Source organism: Sebastes fasciatus, chromosome 3, assembly GCF_043250625.1.
Source record: "Sebastes fasciatus isolate fSebFas1 chromosome 3, fSebFas1.pri, whole genome shotgun sequence".
NCBI classification, from domain to species: Eukaryota; Metazoa; Chordata; class Actinopteri; order Perciformes; family Sebastidae; genus Sebastes; species Sebastes fasciatus.
Window position 1 is genome coordinate 41,212,301 of NC_133797.1, and position 25,619 is coordinate 41,237,919.

Sequence of the window (25,619 nt, forward strand, 5' to 3'; positions counted from 1 at the left end):
AGCAGATACCAGTCCTGCTGCTGAGTCGATGCCCTTCTACGGCCCCGTCCAGCCCCGTCCAGCCCTCCTCGTGTAACGGCCGGTCTCCTGGTATCTCCTCCGTGCTCTTGAGACTGTGCTGGGAGACACAGCGAACCTTCTTGCGACCGCACGTATGGATGTGCCATCCTGGAGGAGCTGGACTACCTGTGCAACCTGATTGGGCTGCAGGTACCGCCTCATGCTACAAGTAGTGATAAGGACACTAGCAGAACACAGAACTAGAGAGGAACCGGTCAGGAATGATGAGGAGAGACCAACTGTCTGTGGCCACCACATGCAGAACCATTCCCTTTTGGGGGTTGTCTTGCTGTTGCCTCTCCATTGTTGTCTCTTTCATTTGCACCAAAGCAGCTGAAAGTGATTCACAATCACTTGTGCTTCCTAAATGGACAGATTGATATCCCTGAAGTTTAACTGATGACAGTGTTATACTGTGATGATCAGGTGTTGCTGAGCAGATTACTGTTAAACATACAGAGAAGCGAAACACCACAGCGACGTCTGCAAGTAACTAAATGATTTAGCGAGGTTTGGTTCCTAATTTTCAGTTCTTGGTAGACGTTATCTTGTTCTCTAAAAAAGGATGTACATACATACATTTATAGATTTAAGTTACCGAATCCTTTAGATGAGCCAGTAACAGCTCCACTTATACAGTTACAGTTTTTCTGGCTCAATAGAAATCCTCATTTGTTCAAGCTAATTGCACGTGTTTTAGCACGTGTGCAAAAGAGTCAGTCCAATAACCGCCTGCACACGTCTTACTGATCTAAACTGATGAGTTGACTCTCAGTGAAACCGTCGTCCTCTTCACAACTTCTAAACATTATTTCATCGTTTGAGTCGTCACATGTAAAATGATCCATTCAGTTATCAACATCAGTCAGACATGCATGAATAATCCATAAATATCTATATGACATGGTGTTATCTACTGTGACGAGGTACCATTTGTTGTTTTGTTACTGAACTACAGCAGGTTTTTTCATTGTTGCAGGGTTTGTTTTTTGGCATGAATGTCATTTATTTTGGCAAATTTTCTGTTCTTTATTTTACATGAAAGCTCAAATGAGAATTTTCTGTTCATAATACATGTAACACGTTGCTACACAAATACATGTACTGTAAACACACATGTACATTCAGTATACACTACAGTATTGACTTTTCCCAGTAAACGTTGACCTACTGTTGAAATGGGAATCTAAAAAGCTCAGTGAGATACACATTCAGCCTTCAGGTAGACAAAACTGACATTCTGGTGTAGTCCAGTAAACAGTCAGTGTCAACAGGAAGTAGAACAAAACAGAGATTTATATATCAGAAACATTTCCAGGGTTGACGTAGTGAAAAAACATGTGACACAATAACTGGTTTAGAAGCATGAATGAAGTGTTTTGGGTGAGTTACTACTAGGGATGCATCGAGACCAAGTACGAGTACAAGTACTTACTTTTGTGTACTCGCCGATACTGAGTACCGATACGAGTACTTCTCTGTGCCAAAAGACCCTCGTTAACAGCCAGCTTGAGGGCGTGAGCGACACACTGCAGGCTGGGGAGTCCCGCATACGAGGCGGTGCGCCGCGACCGGCTCTAGGTCGGCTTGGAAAGGCTCGGGGCGAAGGTGGCTTGCGGCCACAGATTTACAGCGCTCCCCGCCCGGACCTCGCTGTGGACAAAAGGGACAAAGGACAAAGGGCTCGCTGCGCCCTCTCTACCCGCCGGGGAGGCCCCCCTGCTCCTGTCGGACCGTCGCCTGGAGCGGACTGTCCTTAGTGCGCCCCAACCGCATCGTGCCGCCAGATTGGGGCTCAGCCGACGTAAAAAGGTGCCAGGGGTCTGCGGCAATGTCGGCAACCCGCCCAACCCGTCTTGAAACACGGACCATGGAGTCTAACGCAAGTCTAAGCGGGGTCGGGTGCACCACCGTAAAATGGTACCGGAGCTGTTTTGCGAGTACGAGTACATGAGCACAGTATCGGACCCGATACCCGATACTGGCATCGGTATCGGTGCATCCCTAGTTACTACCTTTTGCAAACATGCAATAGAGTTGTGATGTCCCATCAAACAGTTGTGACTATTGCACTCACAGTTTAGAGGAAGTTAAGACTGTTTCAAAAAAATGAGCCAAAGCGATTGAGAACAACTATATATATATTCAGTCTATTACAGTCTATATTGAAACAGTGCTAACCTTACTGTGCAATGATACACACCACTTCAATGTTCAGGTAAAAGGATGCAGGGAGATGCTGCATGTGTGAAAACATGCAACACATCTGATGACTCACAACAATATAACAATAAAAGTATTTTTATATAATTTTCTTAAAACAGTGTGTAGCTTGCTCTGAATAAGTGTGGCCTAAAGTGTAACTGTAGATATAGGTACAGTACCTGGCACAGAGAGAAGGAAGATGACAAATCCACTCGCTGCTGCTGTTAAACTCATAGCTGCTCCTCTCGTCTCTCTGCAACTTCAGAGAAAATAAATCACATCAGCAGGTAACTCTTGTCTGCAAGAAAATATCAATAATATCAATAAACAAATATGCACGGTCGTCTTTAAAGATAATGTTCCTCTGCGGTCGGCACATTAAGTAGAAGTGAGAAGTTTTAAATGAGACCGACTTCCTTCCTCTTATCATTATAGTATGCATGAAGTCAGTAACTGTCTGATTGGAGAAGAAAACAACCTGTTTAAACTTGGAAACAAGTGGGAGTTTTCTCACTGAAACTGGGTGTTTGAATGGATGCCCATATCTAAGTGTAGTAGTAAAAGAAGTTTATCAATTAGCACAGTGATACAGAGGAGTTGACTCACATACTGAAGGAGACTGGTAATCCTCAGGTCCTTTCAAAGCACCAGATGACTCTGGATAAATCTGACCTCTGAGGTCTCGTGGATCATTTTCTCTCCATCCTTAAACAAGACGTAGGACAGACGACCTGATATTACAACTTTATTTCTCCTAAACTTCTGACTTTATTCTCATAATATTACAACCTTTTTCTCTTTTCATTGCTTTTCAGTAATTGTTGTGCATATATAACAATAAAGAACTTGAAACTTAAATTGGGTAAAATAAACAGACGTCTGACAAATGCAACACAAACATTGACTGTATTTTATTCATATTTCATCCTTTTAATATACATTAATTGTGTACTGTAGCATGCTGATATATTGTTGTGGCAGTTAAAAGCTCAGTTCACCCAAATTACAAAAACAAAGGAAAAACTCTCGTAGTATTTGGTGATGCAGGTGGACCAATAAAATCCGTCTCCATGGTTAGATACCAGCCGGCGTAAGTGAGAAAATATGTTTATTTTATTGTAATTTGGAGCAAACAAAACGTCTTTACAAACCCCATGTGTTTTTATTTTTCATGGTTGCCTTGATGCTGCAGTTCAGTCCTGGGGAATGAAGAGTATTTCTACCCTCAGTGTGGCTTTCTGCTTAAACGAGGTGCATAGAAAATAATCCATGAATAAATAACGGACCACAGCTCCATGCTGTGTTCATCTGTTGACTGTGCTGTACAGCGCAAATGAATCCTCCCCGTCTTCTTCACGTCTTGTTCTGTGAGGGGAAAAACAAACCGTTTCTAGCCCAAAGTATTTTTTTTTTAAAATCATATAGAGATTAAAATGTGCTGCTCACCCCGGGGCGCTACTGGCACTGTCAGCTTTGATAGCAGTGTATTCAACACCATCACCATCCTCCTCCTCTTCCTCTGGTCTGTGGAGCGGAGCCGGCCTGATGTTGGAGTAGAGAGCATCTTCCTGGTTCTGAGGGAAGCGGATGCTGGAGTAGTGAAGGTCATCACGCTGCTCTGCTGGTTGTCTCTGTGTTGCCGCTGACAACAGGTCATACACTGGACCCATGTTTAGCTGACGGGACAAACACAACTCAAGAATAACTACGTTTTTATTGCCACGTTGCACAAAATGACCTTACAGTAAAATACCCGTTGGACTTGGAGGTTGTTCTTCACCAGGTACCGAGAGCTTCTGGTCACAATATTCAACGCTCTTTGTTGTGGAACTAATCCAACTTTACTGAGCCGAACAACTGTGATCCCAGCCCGTTCTCATTCCCAGGGCGTTAAATACCGAGGCTTTGTCACGGCCGTCGGCGTGTGTTACCGCCGCACAAAGCACCCTTTAAGGTTCAAGCTTATCTTTATTATTTGGTTCACAGCCAGCAGTGATAAATAAACATCACACAAAACAAATAAATAAACAACAAATACCAACACACAATTACAATTTCAAAGTGTCATTAACATTAACATGCTGAGAGCAGCAGGAATAAATGACTTTGTGAACCGGTTTGTTTCTGCATCGTGGCAGATTGTATCTGCGCCCTGATGGAAGCAACATAAATTCACAACACAAGGGACGGCTCAGATCAGGCAAGATCGATCGGGCTCTCTTCAAGGACCTTTGACCTATAGGTCATGGAGGTCGTTCAAAGGTGCACACCTTCATGATACCCTGCAGGCGAACAGAAAGTGACCCGTGCCAGTAGATAAAAGAAAAGGTAAGAACAGATTCCATAAAACATTTTCATATAAGTGGTGTCGACATTAAAACTGCAGAGCTTGTGATAAAAGTGCATACGCTGATGTGCTTTTTTTACACACAGCATCAACCCGGAGCTCAAAGCACAGTTTGTTGTCGATCACAGTATACCGAGATATTTGTACAGCTGCACCAGTTCAACAGCCCGATTACCCATCACAACAGGGGAGATGCACATCTCTTTCGTTTTTGACACATTAATGTTTAAAAAGGATGATATTCTCTCTCAGATGTAGTGTGCCTTGCTGGTGAGCAGCAGGAACTCCAACACGTTCTCATCCCAACTCATTACGTACCGCCACGTTGTCACGCCTCTTGACATCACTTTCTTTCTGACATCAAAACCACTTTTTTTAGGCTTAGGAAAGAACTACAAACATTTGTTCAGTGAAAATGAAACTGAACGTTGTGAACACGAGACGTGAACAGCGATCTCCTGGAGGAAAGCCTTGTGTTTGTTGGGCCCGTCCACCTCCCCTCCCTCCTGCCTGTCCAGTGTGTGTCATCTAATATTGTCTAATGTTGACCTGCTATCTAAAGACCCCCTGGACCCCCCTAAAGAAGACTAAGACGGCTCTATTGTGGGTCTCAGAGGGTTATGCAGGATGATCCACAGAACAGTTTTTATTTGAACTACTTTCTAAAAGAAAAAGCACTCAATTCTTACAAGCTTTAAGTGCCGCGTATGAAATTCAATTCACCACCACTACATTTGGGTAGCAGTATACTGTATCCTTAGTGAAATAACATCCAGCACTGAGAGGGTGTGAGGAGAATAAACTAGTGCTTATCAGACTCCACTTACGTAGTTGAACTCTTCCTTTCTCACCTGTGCTCTGTTGTCGGGTCTCTCTCCACCATCAGACTGTTGAGTGATGGACTTCTTGGACTTCTTTCTTCTGCATATGAGGACAAGCAATTGAATAAATTAACTACTAAATTTAGGGGAACAAATGATTAAAGTCTCAGATGCATTATTGAACATAATCAAAGTGACAAAGAACTTCTCACCTGATCCACAGGAAGACAGCGAGGAGTACGACAACCAGGAGAACAACAGTGATTGTTCCTGTAGCTGCTGATGTCCTGCCTGGGTAACCAGAAGAGGTCAATACGTTTCACACCAAAATCTCAGTTCCATCTCGAGTTGCATCATAGGAGACACTTTGGTTAAGCCATCACCTGGCTGTAACAGTGGTGGGATCCACATACAATCTGAAGTAAACAGGTGAATGTACACAACTTACCTGCAACAGTCAGATGTAAGGTGGAGTTATGACGTCCTCTGTTGTTCTGGGCTTCACAGTAATAATCCCCACTGTGTTCAGCTCTGAAGTCAGTGATGGTGAAGATCTGTCCTGATGCTTCTGGTGAGTCTTCATTCTCCTTGTACCAGGTGTAGTTAGCTGCTGGGTTAGCATCACTGCTACAGGTCAGATTCACTGAACTGCCCTCCACTATCTCACCAGAGGGACTCACTGACACTGAGGGAAGCTTTGGAGGATCTGGAGGACAACATGTATAAACTCATTTACATTGGTGTGCAGAGAGCGGCAGGAAGGGCAGATATACTGGCAACATGTATATACTGTATACGGTCAGCGGTGGAGAAAATTAAAAGGTCATCAACACGCATAAAGTTTTCTAGCATGTAGGGCAGCCTATACAGTATCACACTGCATTGATCTCCTCAATTTTAAGGGCAACCTAGAGGGACCTTTATAATGTTTTCTTTACTGGAAGGGCACCCTAGAGGGCACTTTATCACGTTTTCTCCATTTAAGGGCACCCTAGCGGGCTTATTCATCACGTTTAATCCATTTAAGGGCATCCTAGAGGGCACTTCACCACGTTTTCTCCATTTAAGGACAACCTAGAGGGCTTATTCATCACGTTTTCTCCATTTAAGGGCTCCCTAGAGGGCACTTCATCACGTTTTCTCCATTTAAGGACAACCTAGAGGGCACTTCACCACGTTTTCTCCATTTAAGGACAACCTAGAGGGCTTATTCATCACGTTTTCTCCATTTAAGGGCTCCCTAGAGGGCACTTCATCACGTTTTCTCCATTTAAGGACAACCTAGAGGGCTTATTCATCACGTTTTCTCCATTTAAGGACAACCTAGAGGGCACTTCATCACGTTTAATCCACTTAAGGTCACCCTAGAAGGCACTTCATCACATTTTCTTTACTGGAAGGGCACCCTAGAAGGCAGTTTATCATATTTTCTCTATTTAAGGGCACCCAAGAGGGCACTTTTGCAGTGTTTTTGGGGGGGTTTTTTTAACATGGGGGCATTGAGGAGGCGGTCACACTGAGTGTCTAAGTGATTTGCTGATGTTTTGTACTCACACAGGACATCTAAGACGAGAGACGTAGAGTTAATCTCTCCATGTTGATTGTCAGACTTGCAGTAGTAGATCCCGCTGTCCTCAGAGCTGATGGAGGTGAGATGATAGATGCCTTCTGGTCCCTGAAGCAGTGTTTGGTTCTCCTTGTACCAGGTGTATCTAGCTGCTGGGTTAGCATCACTGCTACAGGTCAGAGTCACTGAACTGCCCTCCACTATCTCACCAGAGGGACTCACTGACACTGAGGGAAGCTTTGGACCATCTGGAAGAGATGTATTAACATAGATTTTTATGAATCGAGGTGTATTACAGTGACTGAAAATTTGGAGGAGTGATGAATATGATGGTTTGAATACCCTGCTAAACCTCTCCTTATAGATGCAACACATTTTACAGATTAAAATTATTATAAAAAAGCTGTTTTTACTCACATTTCACATTAATAGAGACGTATTCAGACGTCCTCCCCAGCTCGTTCTGAGCTGTGCAGGAATACTCTCCAGAGTCAGAGGACTGGATGGAGCTGAAGACGAGCAGCTGTGGTTCTTTATTGAGCAGTGGTTGGTTCTCCTTGTACCAGGTGTATTTAGCTGTCGGGTTAGCATCACTGCGACAGCTCAGATTCACTGAACTGCCCTCCATAAGGTCACCAGGGAGATTCATCAACACTAAGGAAACCTTCGGAGCAACTGGAGGAGACAGTATGAACACACATTAATACTCACCCATTTTCATATTCTGACAATACAACAAGAACTATTTGTTTACATCAGTGTTTGCTAAGTCGTAGTCTTCTTCTGCACTGCCTTTGTTAACACATTCTTACACTTCTTTGAGCAGTATCGCCGCCATGCTTCGATCGTGAAAGCAACAAGCAAACAATCGAGAAGCCAGCGTGCATGTTTACGAGTGCGTCCATGAAACAGTTGCTCTATAGCGCTACTACTGGTCAATAACTCCACAGGATACCTTTAAATTTAACTTTCACTGTACCGTGCCGTTATTATATCCAGTGATGCCAAGTAACTAAATACATTGTACTTAAAGAACATTTTTAGGTACTTGTACTTCATGTAGTATTTCCATTTTTCTGCTACTTTATACTTCTACTTCACTTTGCAGCTTGCATTCTATATGATTAATTAATAAAATACGATGTATTGTTATAGGTTAAGATGAAACTTTATTGATCCCAAAGTGATGAACACATTAATGCATCAATAATATAATATTTATTATCCTTAAATGGGCCATTCTGCATAAGAAGTACTATTATTAATGGTCATACTTTTGTACTTTTACTTAAAGGTGCAGTGTTTAGGATCTGAAGCCATCTAGCGTTGAGGTTGCAGATTGCAACCAACTGAAACTTCTCCCAAACGTGTCGGAGAACTACGGTGGATTTAGTTATTTATTTAGTTTGTCCGTTCTGGGCTACTGTAGAAACATGGCGGCCGACTCCGTGGAGAGGACCCGCTCCTTATGTCGATATAAACATCTCATTCTAAGCTGACAAAAACACAACGATTCTTATTTTCAGGTGATTATACACTAAAGAAAACATACTTGTTAATATTATATTGCATTTCTGCCAATAGATCCCCCTTATTGTTACACACTGGTCCTTTAAGTTACATTTTGAATGTAGGACTTTTGTTTGTAACAGAGTATTTCTACGCTGTAGTCTTACTACTTTAACAAAGAAAAGATCTTAAACGAGTAATTATTCCACCACCTTTTATCACAAATTACAAATCGAGCAATTGCACCTATGGGTTATTACCTCCGGCCTTGAAGGAGGTTATGTTTTCACCGACGTTGGTTTGTCTGTCCGTCTGTCTGTTAGCAGGATTACTCCAAAAGTCTGCAATGGATTTTAATGAAATGTTTTGGAGGGGTGGGGTGTGGCGCAATGAACAATCCATTAGATTTTGGTGGCGATCCGGATCATGTTCCAGATTCAGGATTTTTTTTAAGGATTCCAATCAGCCAGAACTTTAAGACCTCAGGGTATAACACATGCGCAGTGTGACTGATGACACGTTGATGACGCATGACCCTGCCTCCTTCTGAGAGCAGAGAGATACGTGTGTGGATGTGTGTGCGGGAGCTGCTGGCCGTCCGCGGTGAGAAAGAACAAAGCGGTAGCTGACGGGATGATAGACAACGTAGTGTAACGTTATACAGACATGACAACGCTGCTGAATGAGAGAGGCATCGGCCGATACGTTACACAGAAACACACCGTGTTAATAACAAGCCGACCACCTCACGGTACCGACAGCTGGGAGCTGTGATCTGTTTTTAAAGTCACGCACCTTGGCGGAGGTCTGCGCTCTCCGAGTGCCGTTCTAGTTATAAATAATAACACTTATGGTAAATATGGTAACTAGACTATCCACGAATAAACTTCAACATTAATCAATAAACATTCATGGCTGCTTAAATGTTCTGCCTTATGTTTGCAGCTGTTTAAAAGTTTTGAAAGGAGCAAGCTGACAGGCTGAGATGAAAATATCTGATCATTTACAATACATCTGATTTACCCTTTTGTGCGTCGACCCTATAGGGCGTATGTGTGAGTCTATGTAGAAGTTGTGTTGGTAATGGATGATGCAGTGCATAACTGAAGTAATGTTATATGTAGTGAGACTCTGAAGTAATGTGTCTGATTTTCACACAAAATGTTTGTCTTTTTGCCACTTGGTGGCAGCAGCTGCAAACACAAGACTGATGTTATCATCTTATTAAAGGGACTGTTTGTAACTTTTTAAGCGTATAAATGTACCGGGTCGGGACACATGCGTGCTCGCATATGCGCGCTCGCGTGTGGCCGCTGCCTCTCCTCCTCTGCTTGCCTTCACTCAGACAGCGCGTGCATTCTCACGTACTCGCTCCACCTCTAGACGTGAACGCGCTCTCACTCCACACGGCAGAAGAGTTAGTTTAGCTCTGAGAATATCTAGTGAATGTTCAGTGGACGTTTGTGCAGAAATAACTGCTGCAGCTCCTCCAGACCAACAGAGGTTTCCCGTGTCTTGTGAAGTGACGGGACTCCTCAACGAGTTACGTTATCGTCTCGTTACCGACCTGGTGCCGGTGTCTTCGACTGTCAGCTGCGGTCGGGAGGCGATAACGTAACTCGTTGAGGAGTCCCGCTGCCTTAGCCTGCGCTGAGGCAGGAAAAGCCAACACTAGGATCAGATCTAAATCATGTTCATGGAGAGACCTTGGTCTGGTCAGCTAACATTACTGCCAAGCAGCTGAAATATAGAGTGATATTGTGCTTTTAGCTGACGTGCGTCTCCTCATTGTGTTGAGCGATGCTCGTTCATGTCTATGTAGAGCGAGCAAACGCGAGCTCGACGCTGACTTTAGTTGATTTCAAGGCCACAGGTGTCGCTGTTAACAAGCATTTCTGAAAGTTACAAATAGTCCCTTTAAGTTAATATGGTGAATTTGCTGTTTAAACATCCAGCAGATATAAACCACACTATTAGGAGATGTGTTTGTATCTACCTGATGAATGTAACTCCAATATTCACTCTCAACTTAGAGTTTGTGGTTCCACCAAGTCCTGACGGAAATATCTGTCTCTTTAGCAGCTGACACACATATCACATCACGTACAAGAGGTTTCCACCAGATGACATCAGTAAACTCACACACTGCTGTAGAGTGGTAACCCTCGTAAGCACAGGAATAACTGCCGGCAGGATCGACGTGTCCTCCATACGAAGGAGATGTTTCATCCTGAATCTTCCTGTCGTTCTTGTACCAACCGAAGGAAGAACGACCAGTAAGAAGACAGCTGCTGTGACAAACCAGCTTTGGACCAGTAGACGACCAGATCACCTGCACCTGTAAATCTGGATCTGACAACAAGGAGCATGAACGTTATTTAACATGACACCATGCACAATGTACACTTTAATCTCTTATCTAACCACGTGAATCGTTTTAAAATGTAAAATGTATACAACAGCACTCTTAACTAATCACACTTGGCTCATTGCGTTTACTTCTTATTCAATATTTCCCCTTGTGTTAAACTTTACTTTTAACGTACCGTGCATGTATCAAAATGATCATTTTCAATACGAATGCACATAATCACGTTGAATACATGTATTTCAACTAGGGCTGTCAATCGATTAAAATAATTAATTGCAAATTAATCGCACATTTTTTATCTGTTCAACATGAACCTTAAAGGGAGATTAGTCCAGTATTTAATCCTCTTATCAACATGGGAGTGGACAAATATGATGCTTTATGCAGATGTATTTATATATTTATTATTGTAAATTGATTAACAACACAAAACAATGACAGATATTGATCCAGAAACCCTCACAGGTACTGCATTTAGCATAAAACAATATGCTCCAATCATAACATGGCAAACTGCAGCCCAACAGGCAACAACAGCTGTCAGTGTGTCAGTGTGCTGACTTGACTATGACTTGCCCCAAACTGCATGTGATTATCATAAAGTGGGCATGTCTGTAAAGGGGAGACTCGTGGGTACCCATAGAACCCATTTACATTCACACATCTGGAGGTCAGAGGTCAAGGGACCCCTTTGAAAATGGACATGACAGTTTTTCCTCGCCAAAATCTAGCGTAGAGTTCGGAGCGTTATTTAACCTCCTTCTCAACAAGCTAGTATGACATGGTTGGTACAGATGGATTTTTTAGGTTTTCTAGTTAAAACTGAGCCCACTACAACTTCCAAAGGATTGATTTTGTTAATGCGTTAAAGAAATTAGTGCCATTAAAACAAATTTGTGTTAACGCGTCGTTATTGCGTTATCTTTGACAGTCCTAGTTTCAGCATCACATTAAATTATGCTTCATTAACTACACGCTCAGTTTGTGTTCATCAGTACCTGTGACAGTCAGAGTTGTTCCAGGTAAACTGCTCCTCCATTCAAAGCTTCCTTTTATGAATTTGAAGCGATACTGAGCTGAATCCATCTCTCTCAGGTTAGTGATCCTCAAAGTGGAGCGTCCTCTCTCTGTTTCAATGAACTGAACACGACCTGAATACCGGGAGTCTTTACGAAGGTCCTCAGGTTGTGAGTAATACCGCCACTGACGACTACGCTCAGGATTGAACCAGAATTTAGATGTGATATATCCATAGCCGTTGTACGTGCAAGAAATGTTCACTGAAGAGCCTTTGAAGGCACAGATGCTTCTGTCAGTGTAAGTCACGATGTTGCAGGATTGACCATCAACACCTGAAAAATGAAATATTTCTGGTTATTATTATTATGAAAACTATAGTTTTTACTGCAGTAATTCACAGCTGGTTGAAGAAAAGACACATGAAGACGTGGTAGAGAACTACATTGTGGAGTAAACTCACACACTGGAGGAGAAGGGGAAAGGAGATGTTCTTTAAGGGCACAGGAAAAGCTGTCTTTAGGATAAAAGTAGTGATTCCAAGATTCCCGTTCTGTCTTTATTTTCTGTCCATTTTGGTACCAGATGTAGGAGGGACGATACGACAGATGACAACTGCTGAGACACGTCAGGTCTGCCCGTGTACAGGATGATCCGCATGATTTTGTTTTGCTCACCTGCACCTGGAAACCTGGATTAGTAAAGAAACAAAAACATAATTTAAGACTGAACTGTCATCGTACACACGATATAATACACAAAGAGATTCAAAGCAGTGTTGCCTCAATGTTGAGCATTTGAAGCTAACTTACATACAGTAGCTTCCAACAAAAATGTTACCTGTGACAGACAGTTTGACTCCAGGTTCACCAGTAAAGCTCCGATCCGGTTGGCTCGTTATGAACCTGAACTTGTACTCAGCCGAGTCGCTCTCTCTCAGGTCTGTGAGTCTCAGAGTGCAGATGTTGTTATGATAACTGTACTGCACTCGACCTGCGTACTCTGGGTCTGTTCTCAGATCCACAGGATCTTCACCCTGCGTTTTAATAAACCAGAATGTTCTCTCAACTCTAGTATCACCGTCATCTCCTCTGGATGGGTATGTGTAGCTGCAGATTATGTTCACTGTTGATCTTTTTAAGGCACAGATCTCCGTAGGACGAGTGTAAGTCACTCCCCAGCCATCCTGACCCTGTATCACTGTAACACAGAGCACATCAGGAACCACAATCAGACTCAGAACAACATCAGAGAACAGACTTGAATGTGTAAGGAAAGGTAACCGGCTTCAAGAACCCCAGAATCTTATTAGCTGCCATCCCACAAAATGTTCTTTGTGATACACCTTTAAAGGCTTGAGATCATTTTGACTTTAGACTGAGACCTTTTTCACAGCAGATGTTTTGGCTCGTCACTGCAGGAAATGCACAGGTGAGAAGGCCTTTACACGCACTGGTGGTGGTGGCGTGATGAATAAACGGCACGAAAATGTGAAAATGTGACTTGTCCCCATTTGTCATGGGATGCAGTTGGATGTGAGCGTTATAGAGACGTGACACATCAAGAAAGAAAAGAGTTAAATGATCTGTTTGTTACTTCTTACACTCTTATAAATCATTGCTGGTCGGTGTCCCATGCGCGCTCGTGTGTGTCTACGCTGTTCAGACTCAGACTCCAACACAAACTACAGTGAAGCACCAAAACCGCAAAGTTCTGTCTAGTGAAGCCCGTCTGTTAAACAGTGTTGGCCGCGGTCGGAGGACGCGGGGGAGACCGTAGCTTTGGTCTCCAGGGTCGGAGTCTCTGCTCCTCTGCTCCTCTGCCTGCCTTCACTCACACACCACGCTCCTTCTCTCTCTTTGCAGGAGAGTTAGTTTAGCTCTGAGAATATCTAATGAATGTTCAGTGGACGTTTCTGCAGAAGTAACTGCTGCAGCTCCTCCAGACCAACAGAGGTTTCCCGTGTCTTGTGAAGTGACGGGGCTCCGCAGAGAGAAACGTTATCGTCTCCGACCAAAACTCCGGCGTCTCCCCCGTTCCCTCCGGCCGCGGTCGGGAGGCTGAGGCAGGAAAAGCCAACACTAGGATCAGCATTGATTCATGGAGAGACCTTGGTCTGGTCAGCTAACATTACTGCCAAGCAGCTGAAATATAGAGTGATATTGTGCTTTTAGCTGACGTGTGTCTCCTCACTGTGTTGAGTGATGCTCCTTCATGTCTATGTAGAGCGAGCACAAGCGCCAGCAACAGGACGCTAACTTTCGTTGACTTAACGGCCACAGGTGAAGCTGTTAACAAGACATTTCTGAATCTTACTAACAGTCCCTTTAATGCATCATGCACACTACATTCCTACAGCTGATGTCTACGTGCACTTAAGCAGAGGATCATAGTGTTTGGGGGGGGGGCAGTGCCGAAACTGGAATACATCGAAACTTTAATGCACTTTTTATTCTGAAGAGTTCAAGAAACAGAATATTAATTATTAGAAAGGTGTGGTATATGGAAACAATTATCTGTTTCCTGTTTGTGGTCAGGTCAGGAGTGTGAAAGTACAGAGAGATGCAGAACACGGATGTGAAACTCGTCTTTACCACCAGTCTGAGATAAGATATTCCTTTATTAGTCCCACAGTGGGGGAAATTTGCAATGTGTAATAATGTATGTCGATAAGTCTTATTAGTGTTACAGAAATGGCACACTGGGGTCATGGAACTGTCCGGATAAAAGGAGCATTCCACCGTTTTTAAGCCATCAACACTTGGTGCTCTCACCGTAGTAGCATGACAGCCAGTCTACACATACCACTTAGCTCTTAATTACAGAACACTTGATTCTCTGTTTCTTTCTACTGATGGAGATGTATACGTTCATTCTGCTCAACCGAATGAGCAGAATGGAAACTCTCAGTTTTATTCCACTGGCTGATCTAAAGTTTCTGTTTTGGATTGAAAAATAACACAAATCACTCAATGATCCATTTTAAATTAACAGTTTTATAGCAAGCAAATGTCTGGTGTTGCAGGGTTTTAAAGGTAAATATCACATTTTGTATCACAACATAATCAAATCTATTGGTGATCCGGTGACTAATTACTATTATTCAATATGTTTAGCTTCAACCTACCTTCCCATAAAAGCCCTTCAACTAAACTAAAGTGTCCTAAATACCTGACGATATAAATGTAGATGTACTGTACCTGATACGGACAGAAGGAAGACAACAAACCCACTCGCTGTTAAACTCATAGCTGCTCCGCTCACCTCTCTGTGTGTTAAAACATGTAGATACTACATGCATTATCAGTCATTCAAATCAGTTATGCTTACAACAGAGAAAGATGTAGTCCTGAAAGAAAATTTGAATATAAGACAGCTGATAGAGCTGGCCTGGCTTCCTTCCTCTTTACATTATTAGTATGCATGAGCAGCTGGATGTCTGTAAATCCCCCAGGTTGAAAAGAAGAAATGACTGTTGTTCTGCAAGCTATGAATGTACTTCCTCATATAATGTAGACTATGGAGAAGAGACTAATTCCTACACAACCGCCTGCATGACATCCTATACAACCCCCTGCATTACATCCAGCATGACATCCTACATGACATCCTACATGACCCCCTTCATGACATCCTACATGACCCCCTGCATAACATCCTTCATGACATCCTACATGACCCCCTGCATAACATCCTACATGACATCCTACATGACCCCCTACATGACCCCCTTCATGACATCCTATACAACCCCCTGCATTACATCCAGCATTACATCCAGCATGACATCCTACATGACATCCTACATGACCTCCTAAATGACCCCCTGCATAACATCCTACATGACATCCTACATGACCCCCTGCGTGACCCCCTGCATGACCCCCTGCATAACATCCTACATGACATCCTACATGACCCCCTGCATAACATCCTACATGACATCCTACATGACCCCCTGCATGACCCCCTGCATAACATCCTACATGACATCCTGCATGACCCCCTGCGTGACCCCCTGCATGACCCCCTACATAACATCCTACATGACATCCTACATGACCCCCTGCATAACATCCTACATGACATCCTACATGACCCCCTGCATGACCCCCTGCATTACATCCTACATAACATCCTACTTGACCTCCTGCATGACATCCTACATAACCTCCGACATGACCTCCTACATGAAATCCTACATGACCTCCTACATGACCTCCTACATGACCTCCTGCATGACATCCTACATGACCTCCTGCATGACATCCTGCATGACCTCCTACATGACCTCCTACATGACCCCCTACATGAAATCCTACATAACCCCCTACATGACCTCCTACATGACATCCTACATGACCTCCTACACGACCTCCTACACGACCCCCTACATTACCCCCTGCATGACCACCTGCATGACCCCTGACACATTATGCATCAATATTTATTATATAATACACATTATCTTGAAATGAGTCATCCTTCATAATGATAACATTTGGTATCCTAAGTACAGGTCGATGCTGATACTTTTGTACTTTTACTGAAGTACATTTAAGTACATTCTCAAATGCAGGACTTTTACTCGTAACAGAGTATTTCTACACTGTGGTGATGCTACTTTTAAGTGAGTATAAGATCTAAATAATTCCTACACCACTAGTTCACTACAGTACTATTGTAGTACTCTGTGTAGCAAACCATCTGGAGGGTCAGGTTAAAAAAAAGGCACCGCTTTTACCGAGAAATCTAACGCTTAACAGACCTGCCTTATGAACACTGGACACTTTGCAGAAACATGTTGGCAGTTGGAACAATTTATTAACCAAATAACTTTATTCAATAAAATATTATATTATTTAAACATTACAAATCAGTTTAACAAACTGCAGCCAGAGGAAGAAAACAGTGAAATAAGTACAAAACCACAGTTTAAAAATGTATTTAAATTGTGAGATGAGTACTTAAACAAAACACTAGATTGGGATGCATCCACCCACCCATATATCCATCCATCCACCCATCCATCCATGGACAAGGTCTCCAGACTATCGCAGGGCTGACACATAGAAACAGACAACCATTCACGCTTACATTCACACCTACAGGACATTTAGAGTCAACAATTAACTGTGGGAGGAAGCCGAAGAACCCGGAGAGAACCCACGCTGGCACGGGGGGAGAACCTGCGACCCTTCTCTCTGTGAGGCTGCAGAACTAACCACTGCACCCATTGGGATGTTCCACAAGTCAAATTTGAGAAAATGAGCAGAGGAATATATTATATTGGCAATATTTGACAACAAAAACAGATAATTAAACTGAAAAAAAACCCAGCAGAGCAGAGAAAGACTCTGGTACAGATGTACTGTATAAAGAGAAATGTATTTGATAAGATGGTTTGCAAGCACTGGCAGTAAAATATTACTCCTTAGTAGGGATGCACCGATAACACTTTTTTTCAAACCGAGGACAAGTACTTACATTTGGGTACTCACCGATACCGAGTACCGATACGAGTTCTTCTCTGAGCCAAAAGACCCTCGTTAACAGCCAGCTGGAGGGTGTGAGCGACACACGGCAGGCTGGGGAGTCCCGCATACGAGGCGGTGCGCCGCGACCGGCTCTAGGTCGGCTTGGGAAGGCTCGGGGCGAAGGTGGCATGCGGCGGCCGCAGCTTTACAGCGCTCCCCGACTGGACCTCGTCGCACCGTGGACAAAGGGCTCGCTGCGCCCTCTCTCCCCGCCGGGGACGGCTCCCTGCTCCCGGTGCGACTGTCGACCGTGGTGGACTGTGCTCAGTGCGCCCCAACCACGTCGTGCCGCCAGATCGGGGCTCGGCCCACGTAAGGCGATGTCAGCAACCCTCCCGACCCGTCTTGAAACACAGACCAAGGAGTCTAACATGCGAGTCAGAGGTTGCAAGCAAAACCCCGTGGCGCAATGGAAGTGAGGGCCGGCGCGTCTAAGGCCGCACCGTCGGGGAGGTGGAGCGTGCGATAGGACCCGAAAAATGGTGATGAGAGGTGAACGTCGCGCTGCTGTAAAGTGGTATCAGTGTCGTTGTATCGGAGCCGTTTTGCGAGTGCGAGTACATGAGCTGGTATCGGGTATCGGTGCATCCCTACTCCTTAGTAACATTTTTCGGCTAATTCTGTAACGGTATTTATAAATGACCAGCTTACCACCCCTTAGCTAACTGATAATACTCTGACCAAGGCGTCGCTGGATGTCATAACAAAGGTTATATCCACTCAGATCTAATATTCATAAATGTGTGTTGAACCTGCTTAAACACTGTAAAGTAACAGACCACAGATAGGTGTTGTCTTCATACTCTTGTTTTCCTGTTGACTGCGCTGTACAGTGCACCCGAATCCTCCACAGCCTCTCGACTTGATCTGTGAAAGAAAAAAAAACACACTTAGAGAATTATTAACTCAATAAAACCCCTCACAGTATTAACTAAGAACAGCAAGAAAACGGTGGGAATAAAAACGTGGTCCACTCCAAAGATTCTCATGGACTCACTCTGTAGTAGCACTGGCACGCTTAATGTTGATAACGGTGTAGTCCACATCCTCCTCTTCCTCCTCCTCCTCCTCCTCCTCCTCGTGTCTGTAGGGCTGAGCTGGCCTGATGTTGGCGTAGAGAGGATCTTCCTGGTTTTTAGAGAAGATCACGCTGGCGTAGCAAAGGTCGTCCTGCTGCTCCAAAGGTCTTAATACAGCTGAAGGGGTGTCATACACTGAAGAACCCATGATCACCTGAAGGACAAACATCACATAGACGATAGAAGCGTACATAAGGAGGTTATATATATTGGCTTGTAGCAAAACAAATGACCATATAGTAAAACATCTGCAGGGTTAAAGGTGAGGGGCTTGTTCATACAAGCGTTACTAATTCCTGGCTTCAACATGTATTTCATGTTCTTCGTGTCGTGGCATCAGGCCTCAGTGAACCACAAGCTCGAGGTCACTTGTTTTTGTGTCGTTGTAATCCCTCCTGATCACCAGTAGAGGTCAATAAAGTTCAAGGATTACCTGATTTCCCTTCATTTACAAACTGCTAACATGTACGTGTGGATAGAGAGGTGTATATAAATTATATATATGAAACAACAACAATGACTACGTTTACATGCACACTAATATTCCTCTATTATTTTCAATATGGCAATATTGTGAATTTGATGTGGGACAACACTGGCACACTTTAGTCTATAAGATCATCTCTGGCAAACTTCTGACTTACTGAAGCAGGAAGTTTGTATTTCTCCAAAACAGTTATAATCTAAGGTCACATAAATGGCTTCAGTTTAAAGTTCCTTCTATCAGTACAGAAGCTGGTAAAACCAGCCTGATCCACTACGGTCCTGGTCCTGGTCCTGGTCCTGGTCCTGGTCCTGGAACCATCTGCAGGCCAAGCTTAAACTTGAGACCCTTATCTCTTTAAATTATCTTAAACATAGAATAAAGGAAGTGGTCACTGCAAGCTGCAGTTGTTTCAATCAAAGAGCAAACACATGACCAACATGCTGCCCTGTTAATGCTCTGTATGATGATGTCATGTGTATTTAGTTGTACCTGTTGTTGCTGTCGTGATTCAATGTTGTCTTGTTATGTGTTGGATGCTGCTATTTCACCCTGTCTTGGCTACGTCTCACTTGTAAAAGAGGTTTTAATCACAATGTGACTTCCTAGTTAAATAAAGGTTATGATGAAACAGCAGATTCCATTTGGATATTCTGAATTAGGTCTCATTCTGAATGGAGCATTTTCCAATAAGACATGAGGGATATACTGATATTGTTCAGATTTTAGGAGCATTATTTGGACATGTATACAGCACATTCACAATATTCGTCTAATCAGGGGTTTTTATGACGACCTCTTGCCTGTTTACGTCCAGCTCTGTGCGTTGTACACAAACCAACTATAGCCGACAGTTTGCAGAAATGCACGCCCAAAAGAAAAAGAAGGAGAAACACAGCTACTGTTAAACATTATGAAAGACTTGGATATTAACAGGTTTCTGGATATGCACAAATATCACAACGCCAACCTTTTCAAGAAGGTGGTTGAAAGAATGAAAGAAGGAGGCTGCGTTCACCACCGGTTGCGTTAATCGGAGTATGCACGGCTACTTGTAAAAGGGAATATTAGTGGAATATTAATTTTCATTAGCCATGTAAACACTGTAGGGACCCACCAAAATGACTGGTGGCAAGTGACCACAGGAACTCAGTAACATGATCCTTGAACCATGGACTCAGCTCAGCTCAGTAGCCATTGGCTACTGTAGCATTCACACATAGGTGTGAAATTCATCCAGGACAAAACCAGAGGAATCTCTTTGTTCCTCCTCTTTCTGCTCTTTCTTCTCACCTCTTGTGACCTGTGGAGGTGAGCTGCTGCTCTCCAGACCAGAAGCTGCAAAGCAGCTCTGCTCCGATCTATGGCCTGTTAGGAAACAGACATAGCAACACAAGGAACTTCCAAGGCAGAAGACTCGAGAGCCTGCCTTTTTACCTACTAACTTCAAGCAACAACCGCAAGGAAGTTAGCACCAAGCTATCAAGCTGCTGGGAAGAAGTATTGGAGCAATCAGCTTCCTCCAATCTGCACAACTTGATTTGAGCTCAGCAAAGACGACATCTTTGACTTGGAACCACAACTTCAACACATGGAATTAGAAACCCTTTTCTTCCATGGATTGGTAACGTACTGGGCTTACCTTAGCAGTAGCAATTGCACATGGCTGAGCAAGACTGTTCAACTTTGATTTCTAGAATGTTCTTGTATTGATTTGGTTTAATGTTATTCATTGAGTTTCACTGTTGTGATATTATTTGTATTTGATATCCGGGTAGCTGGCTTTGCCACATCTGATGTGTTTAGTTTATGCTTCACATAGACAATGTCTTGCATGCAAACTAACCATCTTTTCTAACCCACTGCATATCTAACACACATTAAGATCACATACAGAAACTGTGAATTAGTTAAACACAAACATACAGCTTCAGATAATCTTAACCCCCACATCACCCCCCTCTCTGTCCTTCCTGAGCACATGTGCTCCGAAGAACAAAGAGGCCATGTGGTGACATATTGGCGGCCATCTTTGATCCCGCCATCTTTGTAGTTTTACAGTGCTAGCCCCTTTTATCTCTCTCTCTCTCTCTCTCTCTCTCTCTCTCTCTCTCTCTCCTCTCTCTCTCTCTCTCTCTCTCTCTCTCTCTCACACACACACACGCACACACACATGCTCACACACTTTATTTGGTTTGTTTAGTTTAGTTATTTAGTTAGATTAATATTGTGGTTTAAACCTTTATTATCTTGTAAATAAATGTTTGTGGAATATACCTGCTGGTCTGTTTAATGTTGTAAAAGAGTGAATAATGCAAACCTCTGCTATGTCAAGAACTCCAATATCCTTCAACCTTTACTATCTATTTTGGTTATAGTTATTAATTTAATTATTAATCAATGTTCCAAATTGATAGTTTAGTATATTTAATGAGACTATATTAACGTTTTGGTTATTGGTCCCTGATTCCAGGGTGGTGCCCCGTTTATTATTAATGTTTATTGATAATTATTATTAATATTAATAATTCTATTATTATTATTAATTAATTTGCTAATAACCAAACCTGTTACTGCCAAATCCCTACAACACCTTAGTGGGAATATTGTCTTTTTTGAAATAAGGGCAAAAAAACTGAATATTTTGTGCATGTAAACGTAGTCAATAAAAGGGCCAAAGCCTCTTCACCCACAGTGTTGGTGAATAGGTTTATCAAATAGAAATTAACAGGATGAAAGCTTCCAAAGAGGTTCACAAAGCACTATTCAAATGTTTCTTCCTCACCTGAGCGTTGTTGTCGGGTCTCTCTCCAGGCTCGCTGGTTTGTTTCCTCTTTCTTCTGGAGAATGAATAAACGAATCATCAAATTAAAGTTACTCAACAACTGACATGAATTTAAGATGCATTACTGAATATAATCACAGTAAAGCTGAACTGCTCACCTGATCAACAGGAAGGCAGCAGAGAGGAAGATGATAACCAGAACAACAGCAGTGATTGATCCAGCAGCTACTGATTTCATTGAACCTGGGAAACGATTCATTATGGAGTTACAGGTCGTTCTGGTCCATTGGTAACAGATAATTAGACATAAAATCACAGATCTTCATGGGCTAAACAGTATGACTTACCTGCAACAATGCTCAGATGTAAGGTGGAGTTATGACGTCCTCTTCTGTTCTGGGCTTCACAGTAATAATCCCCACTGTGGTCAGCTCTGAGGTCAGTGATGGTGAAGATCTGTTTTGATGCTTTTGGTGAGTCTTCATTCTTCTTGTACCAAGTGTAGATAGCTGCTGGGTTAGCATCACTGCTACAGGTCAGATTCACTGAACTGCCCTCCACTATCTCACCAGAGGGACTCACTGACACTGAGGGAAGCTTTGGAGGATCTGGAGGAGATGAGTGTAGAAATACAACTGTTGATTTGAGTGCCACCTACTGGGAGAGGCGCCTTAATAAAGACAATAGATGTCATAACGTATCTGATAATTCTCTCCCTTGCTACAATGAAGCTGTGCTGCAGCTTCCCAACATGAGATCTGAAGTGAAGCCTTAAACCTGCGTCCTCTCTACCAGCCAGCAGGGGGCGACTCCTCTGGTTGTATAGAAGTCTCTGAGAAAATGAGCTTCTACTTCTCTCTTGATTTATTACCTCAGTAAACATTGTAAACATGAGTTTATGGTCTCAATCGCTAGTTTCAAGTCTTCTTCAATACAGCATGATGTTCATTTAGTAAATGATGGTCCCATTTAGAGTCAGATAGACCATAAAGCAGGGGATGCTTTAGGGCGGGGCTACCTTGTGATTGACAGGTCACTACCACGGCGTTGTCCGGTCTGGGAGTTGTCCGTGTTTTCATCTTAGAACTTTAACCCTTTCACAGTGTGTTTTCACTTCATCACAGTTAATTATAATCTTTTGGGTTGCCTAAAAATCTCTTATTCAGCGTTCAGTTGTACTGAGCTCCACCCTCTCATGTCACTTCTGGTTGCAAAAAACAAGATGGCAACGACTAAAAACCAAGATGGCAGTCCAAATGCTCGCGACACAGCACAGTTTGAGCTCAAGTTTGAGCTGCGCTCGCCACAGCGTGCAGCGCCCAAAGTCGGGCTTTGCTCGATGCGACAAAAAGCCGTTGTGGCGCGGCGCTAGCTACTGGAAATACTGTGTTTCAGAGCGCAGTGGTGGCGTTGTCGCGTTGTGTCTGAAAGGACCTTCAGTGAGCGAGAGAAGGAGAGAGAAATGGAGAGTTTTCTTTCCTGGGAGTTAAAGATAAAATAAAAAGTTTAACATAAAATGCTGTTGCAGTGTACGTCTGCGTGACTTGTAAAGTCACCAGAATGCAGGAAACAAATAAATTTTTCTGGGGGAGGACCCCCGCTTTGTTTTGAAATCCTCCCTTTTTTAAGGTCTGAAGGTTGGCGAGTATGTGAGGAGGAGGAATGATTACAGAGGCAAAAAAAAACTTTTTAATGTATTAATGGAAAAAACGTGAAACTATCCTTTAAACCCTTTGTGATGTTACTTAAGTTTCTCCCAGCCTAAACTCATCAGACGTTTACATCCACTGTCTCTACTTAAACACACTGTGTGTTGAAGTGATTTGCTGATGTTTTTTACTCACACTGGACATCTATGTGTACAGACGTGGAGTTGATCCGGTCGTACTTATTCTCAGACTTGCAGTAGTAGATCCCTCTGTCCTCAGAGCTGATGGAGGTGAAATGATAGATGCCTTCTGGTCCCTGAAGCAGTGTTTGGTTCTCCTTGTACCAGGTGTAGTTAGCTGCTGGGTTAGCATCACTGCTACAGGTCAGAGTCACTGAACTGCCCTCCACTATCTCACCAGAGGAACTCACTGACACTGAGGGAAGCTTTGGAGCATCTGGAGGAGAAAAAGAGAGACAACTTAAGAATCTTTGTTTACAGGCTAGTTTTTAGTCATGGACTGCTTCAAGCTAGGAGGGGCGACACAAGTATTTAGGTTACTACGTTATCCACTTTGGAAATCCTGCTTTGTGAGACAGGCCGTTGTCACCTCTACAACGCTAGCTAGCAGGCTAAAGTAACTACTAATAGACCTGTACATGAATCTTGGCCACACGCTTTCCTCTTCCTGGCCCTTTTCTGTGAAGAAACTTAGTGGCCTCCCACTCGCACCACAACACTGGGACCTCAAGTTTTGGCAAAAGGAAGAATTCATGCATTTACTTAGAGATGCGCCGTGTCAGGCTCGGTCAGTTTGAAGTACTGTATAGTGACCACCGTCAGGATGAAACCTGAAGCAAAGCAATAGTCCAAACTTCATAACATTTTTCCATTGTGTCAGTGGGATCATGGAGTTTTATAGGAGCTTATTATGTCATTTCATAGTGTCACATTATTTGCAGTTGTGGTGTTATTATATGCATGGAAGCTCATGTAACTGCTGTATTCATTTTCTAATGTTTTCCGCTTACACTGGACATCTACTGATAGAGACGGTGACATGATCTCTCCATGTTGATTGTAAGACTTGCAGTAGTAGATCCCGCTGTCCTCAGAGCTGATGGAGGTGAAATGATAGATGCCTTCTAGTCCCTGAAGCAGTGTTTGGTTCTCCTTGTACCAGATGTATCTAGCTGCTGGGTTAGCATCACTGCTACAGGTCAGATTCACTGAACTGCCCTCCACTATCTCACCAGAGGGACTCACTGACACTGAGGGAAGCTTTGGAGCATCTGGAGGAGATGGATTAAGAGATATTATTGGGTGTTTGAGTCATAAACTGTGACTAGCTGCGTGTAAAAGCATTTCAGACTTTGAAGGTGGTTTGACAAATGAATGTGAGACGGTTTGAGTCCTAAAAACTGCATGAAACTCCTAAAATCTCCTGGAGCTGCTCAGTGAATGACGACTGTGAATGTGAAGTAAGCAGAGCTGAAGAAAGTAGTTATGATCAATAAAATCTTCCCCTGCAAAGACCGGACAAATTTAAGCTGTTTGCCATCTTTAAATAAGTTCAGTCAGGACCACTTTAGTCAAAAACACTTATCCCATTTGCAGTAATATATACATTATATTTGGCGGTATGGCTCTGCTCTGGGACCTCCCTGCCCATCCACGCGCATGCATGGATCCACGAGCCTACGTGGTAGCATGAGGCAAGGAGAGCACTCCTCCCTGCCCTTCCATGTGCACACATGGAAAGCCAAAGGCAGGGAGAGCAGCAGCAAAGACCCCCCTGGGTGCAGAACAGAGCCGGCATCAATGACAACAGAATTGACATTGATTAAGTCATAAACAGTTAGGGGTGGGTGACACATCGAATATAGTCGATGTATCGCGGCTTGTCCCCCGCGCGGTACAGATAACGACTACATCGCGAACATCGAACACAAATTGTCATGTAATGTTTCCAAGCCATCCCTTTTTGTATGAAAGATTAAATTGTTCCAAAGAACCACTAATGAATATCAACAGAAGGTTTTAATGCAGACATATGCTGCAGGGACTACAAGAATCATAATATTGGTGTGATTGTATGCATGAAAGGGTTAAATTGAGCATTTATGAAGTGCTTAGAGGATATTTGAAAATATTGCGATATATATCGTGTATTGCGATATAGCCTAAAA

At 43.2% G+C, this 25,619-nt stretch overlaps 1 protein-coding gene across 1 annotated transcript in view; it reads right to left on the reverse strand.

The window, feature by feature from the left end:
- The window catches only part of LOC141762925 (hemicentin-2-like), a 61,848-nt gene that overhangs the window by 24,952 nt on the left and 11,277 nt on the right, over positions 1 to 25,619 (reverse strand). Inside the window, exons 7-28 of the mRNA XM_074627102.1 lie at positions 24,462 to 24,722; positions 23,627 to 23,887; positions 22,130 to 22,390; positions 21,941 to 22,025; positions 21,783 to 21,837; positions 18,432 to 18,667; positions 18,238 to 18,301; positions 15,098 to 15,188; positions 12,738 to 13,097; positions 12,361 to 12,588; positions 11,879 to 12,232; positions 10,652 to 10,861; positions 8,770 to 8,850; positions 7,418 to 7,675; positions 6,988 to 7,248; positions 5,882 to 6,139; positions 5,646 to 5,724; positions 5,464 to 5,533; positions 3,712 to 3,941; positions 1,763 to 1,915; positions 1,692 to 1,713; positions 10 to 223 (exon numbers count right to left, since the gene is read on the reverse strand). Coding sequence (XP_074483203.1) covers positions 10 to 223; positions 1,692 to 1,713; positions 1,763 to 1,915; positions 3,712 to 3,941; positions 5,464 to 5,533; positions 5,646 to 5,724; positions 5,882 to 6,139; positions 6,988 to 7,248; positions 7,418 to 7,675; positions 8,770 to 8,850; positions 10,652 to 10,861; positions 11,879 to 12,232; positions 12,361 to 12,588; positions 12,738 to 13,097; positions 15,098 to 15,188; positions 18,238 to 18,301; positions 18,432 to 18,667; positions 21,783 to 21,837; positions 21,941 to 22,025; positions 22,130 to 22,390; positions 23,627 to 23,887; positions 24,462 to 24,722 — 4,092 coding nt within the window. The remainder of the gene's footprint in view (positions 1 to 9; positions 224 to 1,691; positions 1,714 to 1,762; positions 1,916 to 3,711; positions 3,942 to 5,463; positions 5,534 to 5,645; positions 5,725 to 5,881; positions 6,140 to 6,987; positions 7,249 to 7,417; positions 7,676 to 8,769; positions 8,851 to 10,651; positions 10,862 to 11,878; positions 12,233 to 12,360; positions 12,589 to 12,737; positions 13,098 to 15,097; positions 15,189 to 18,237; positions 18,302 to 18,431; positions 18,668 to 21,782; positions 21,838 to 21,940; positions 22,026 to 22,129; positions 22,391 to 23,626; positions 23,888 to 24,461; positions 24,723 to 25,619) is intronic.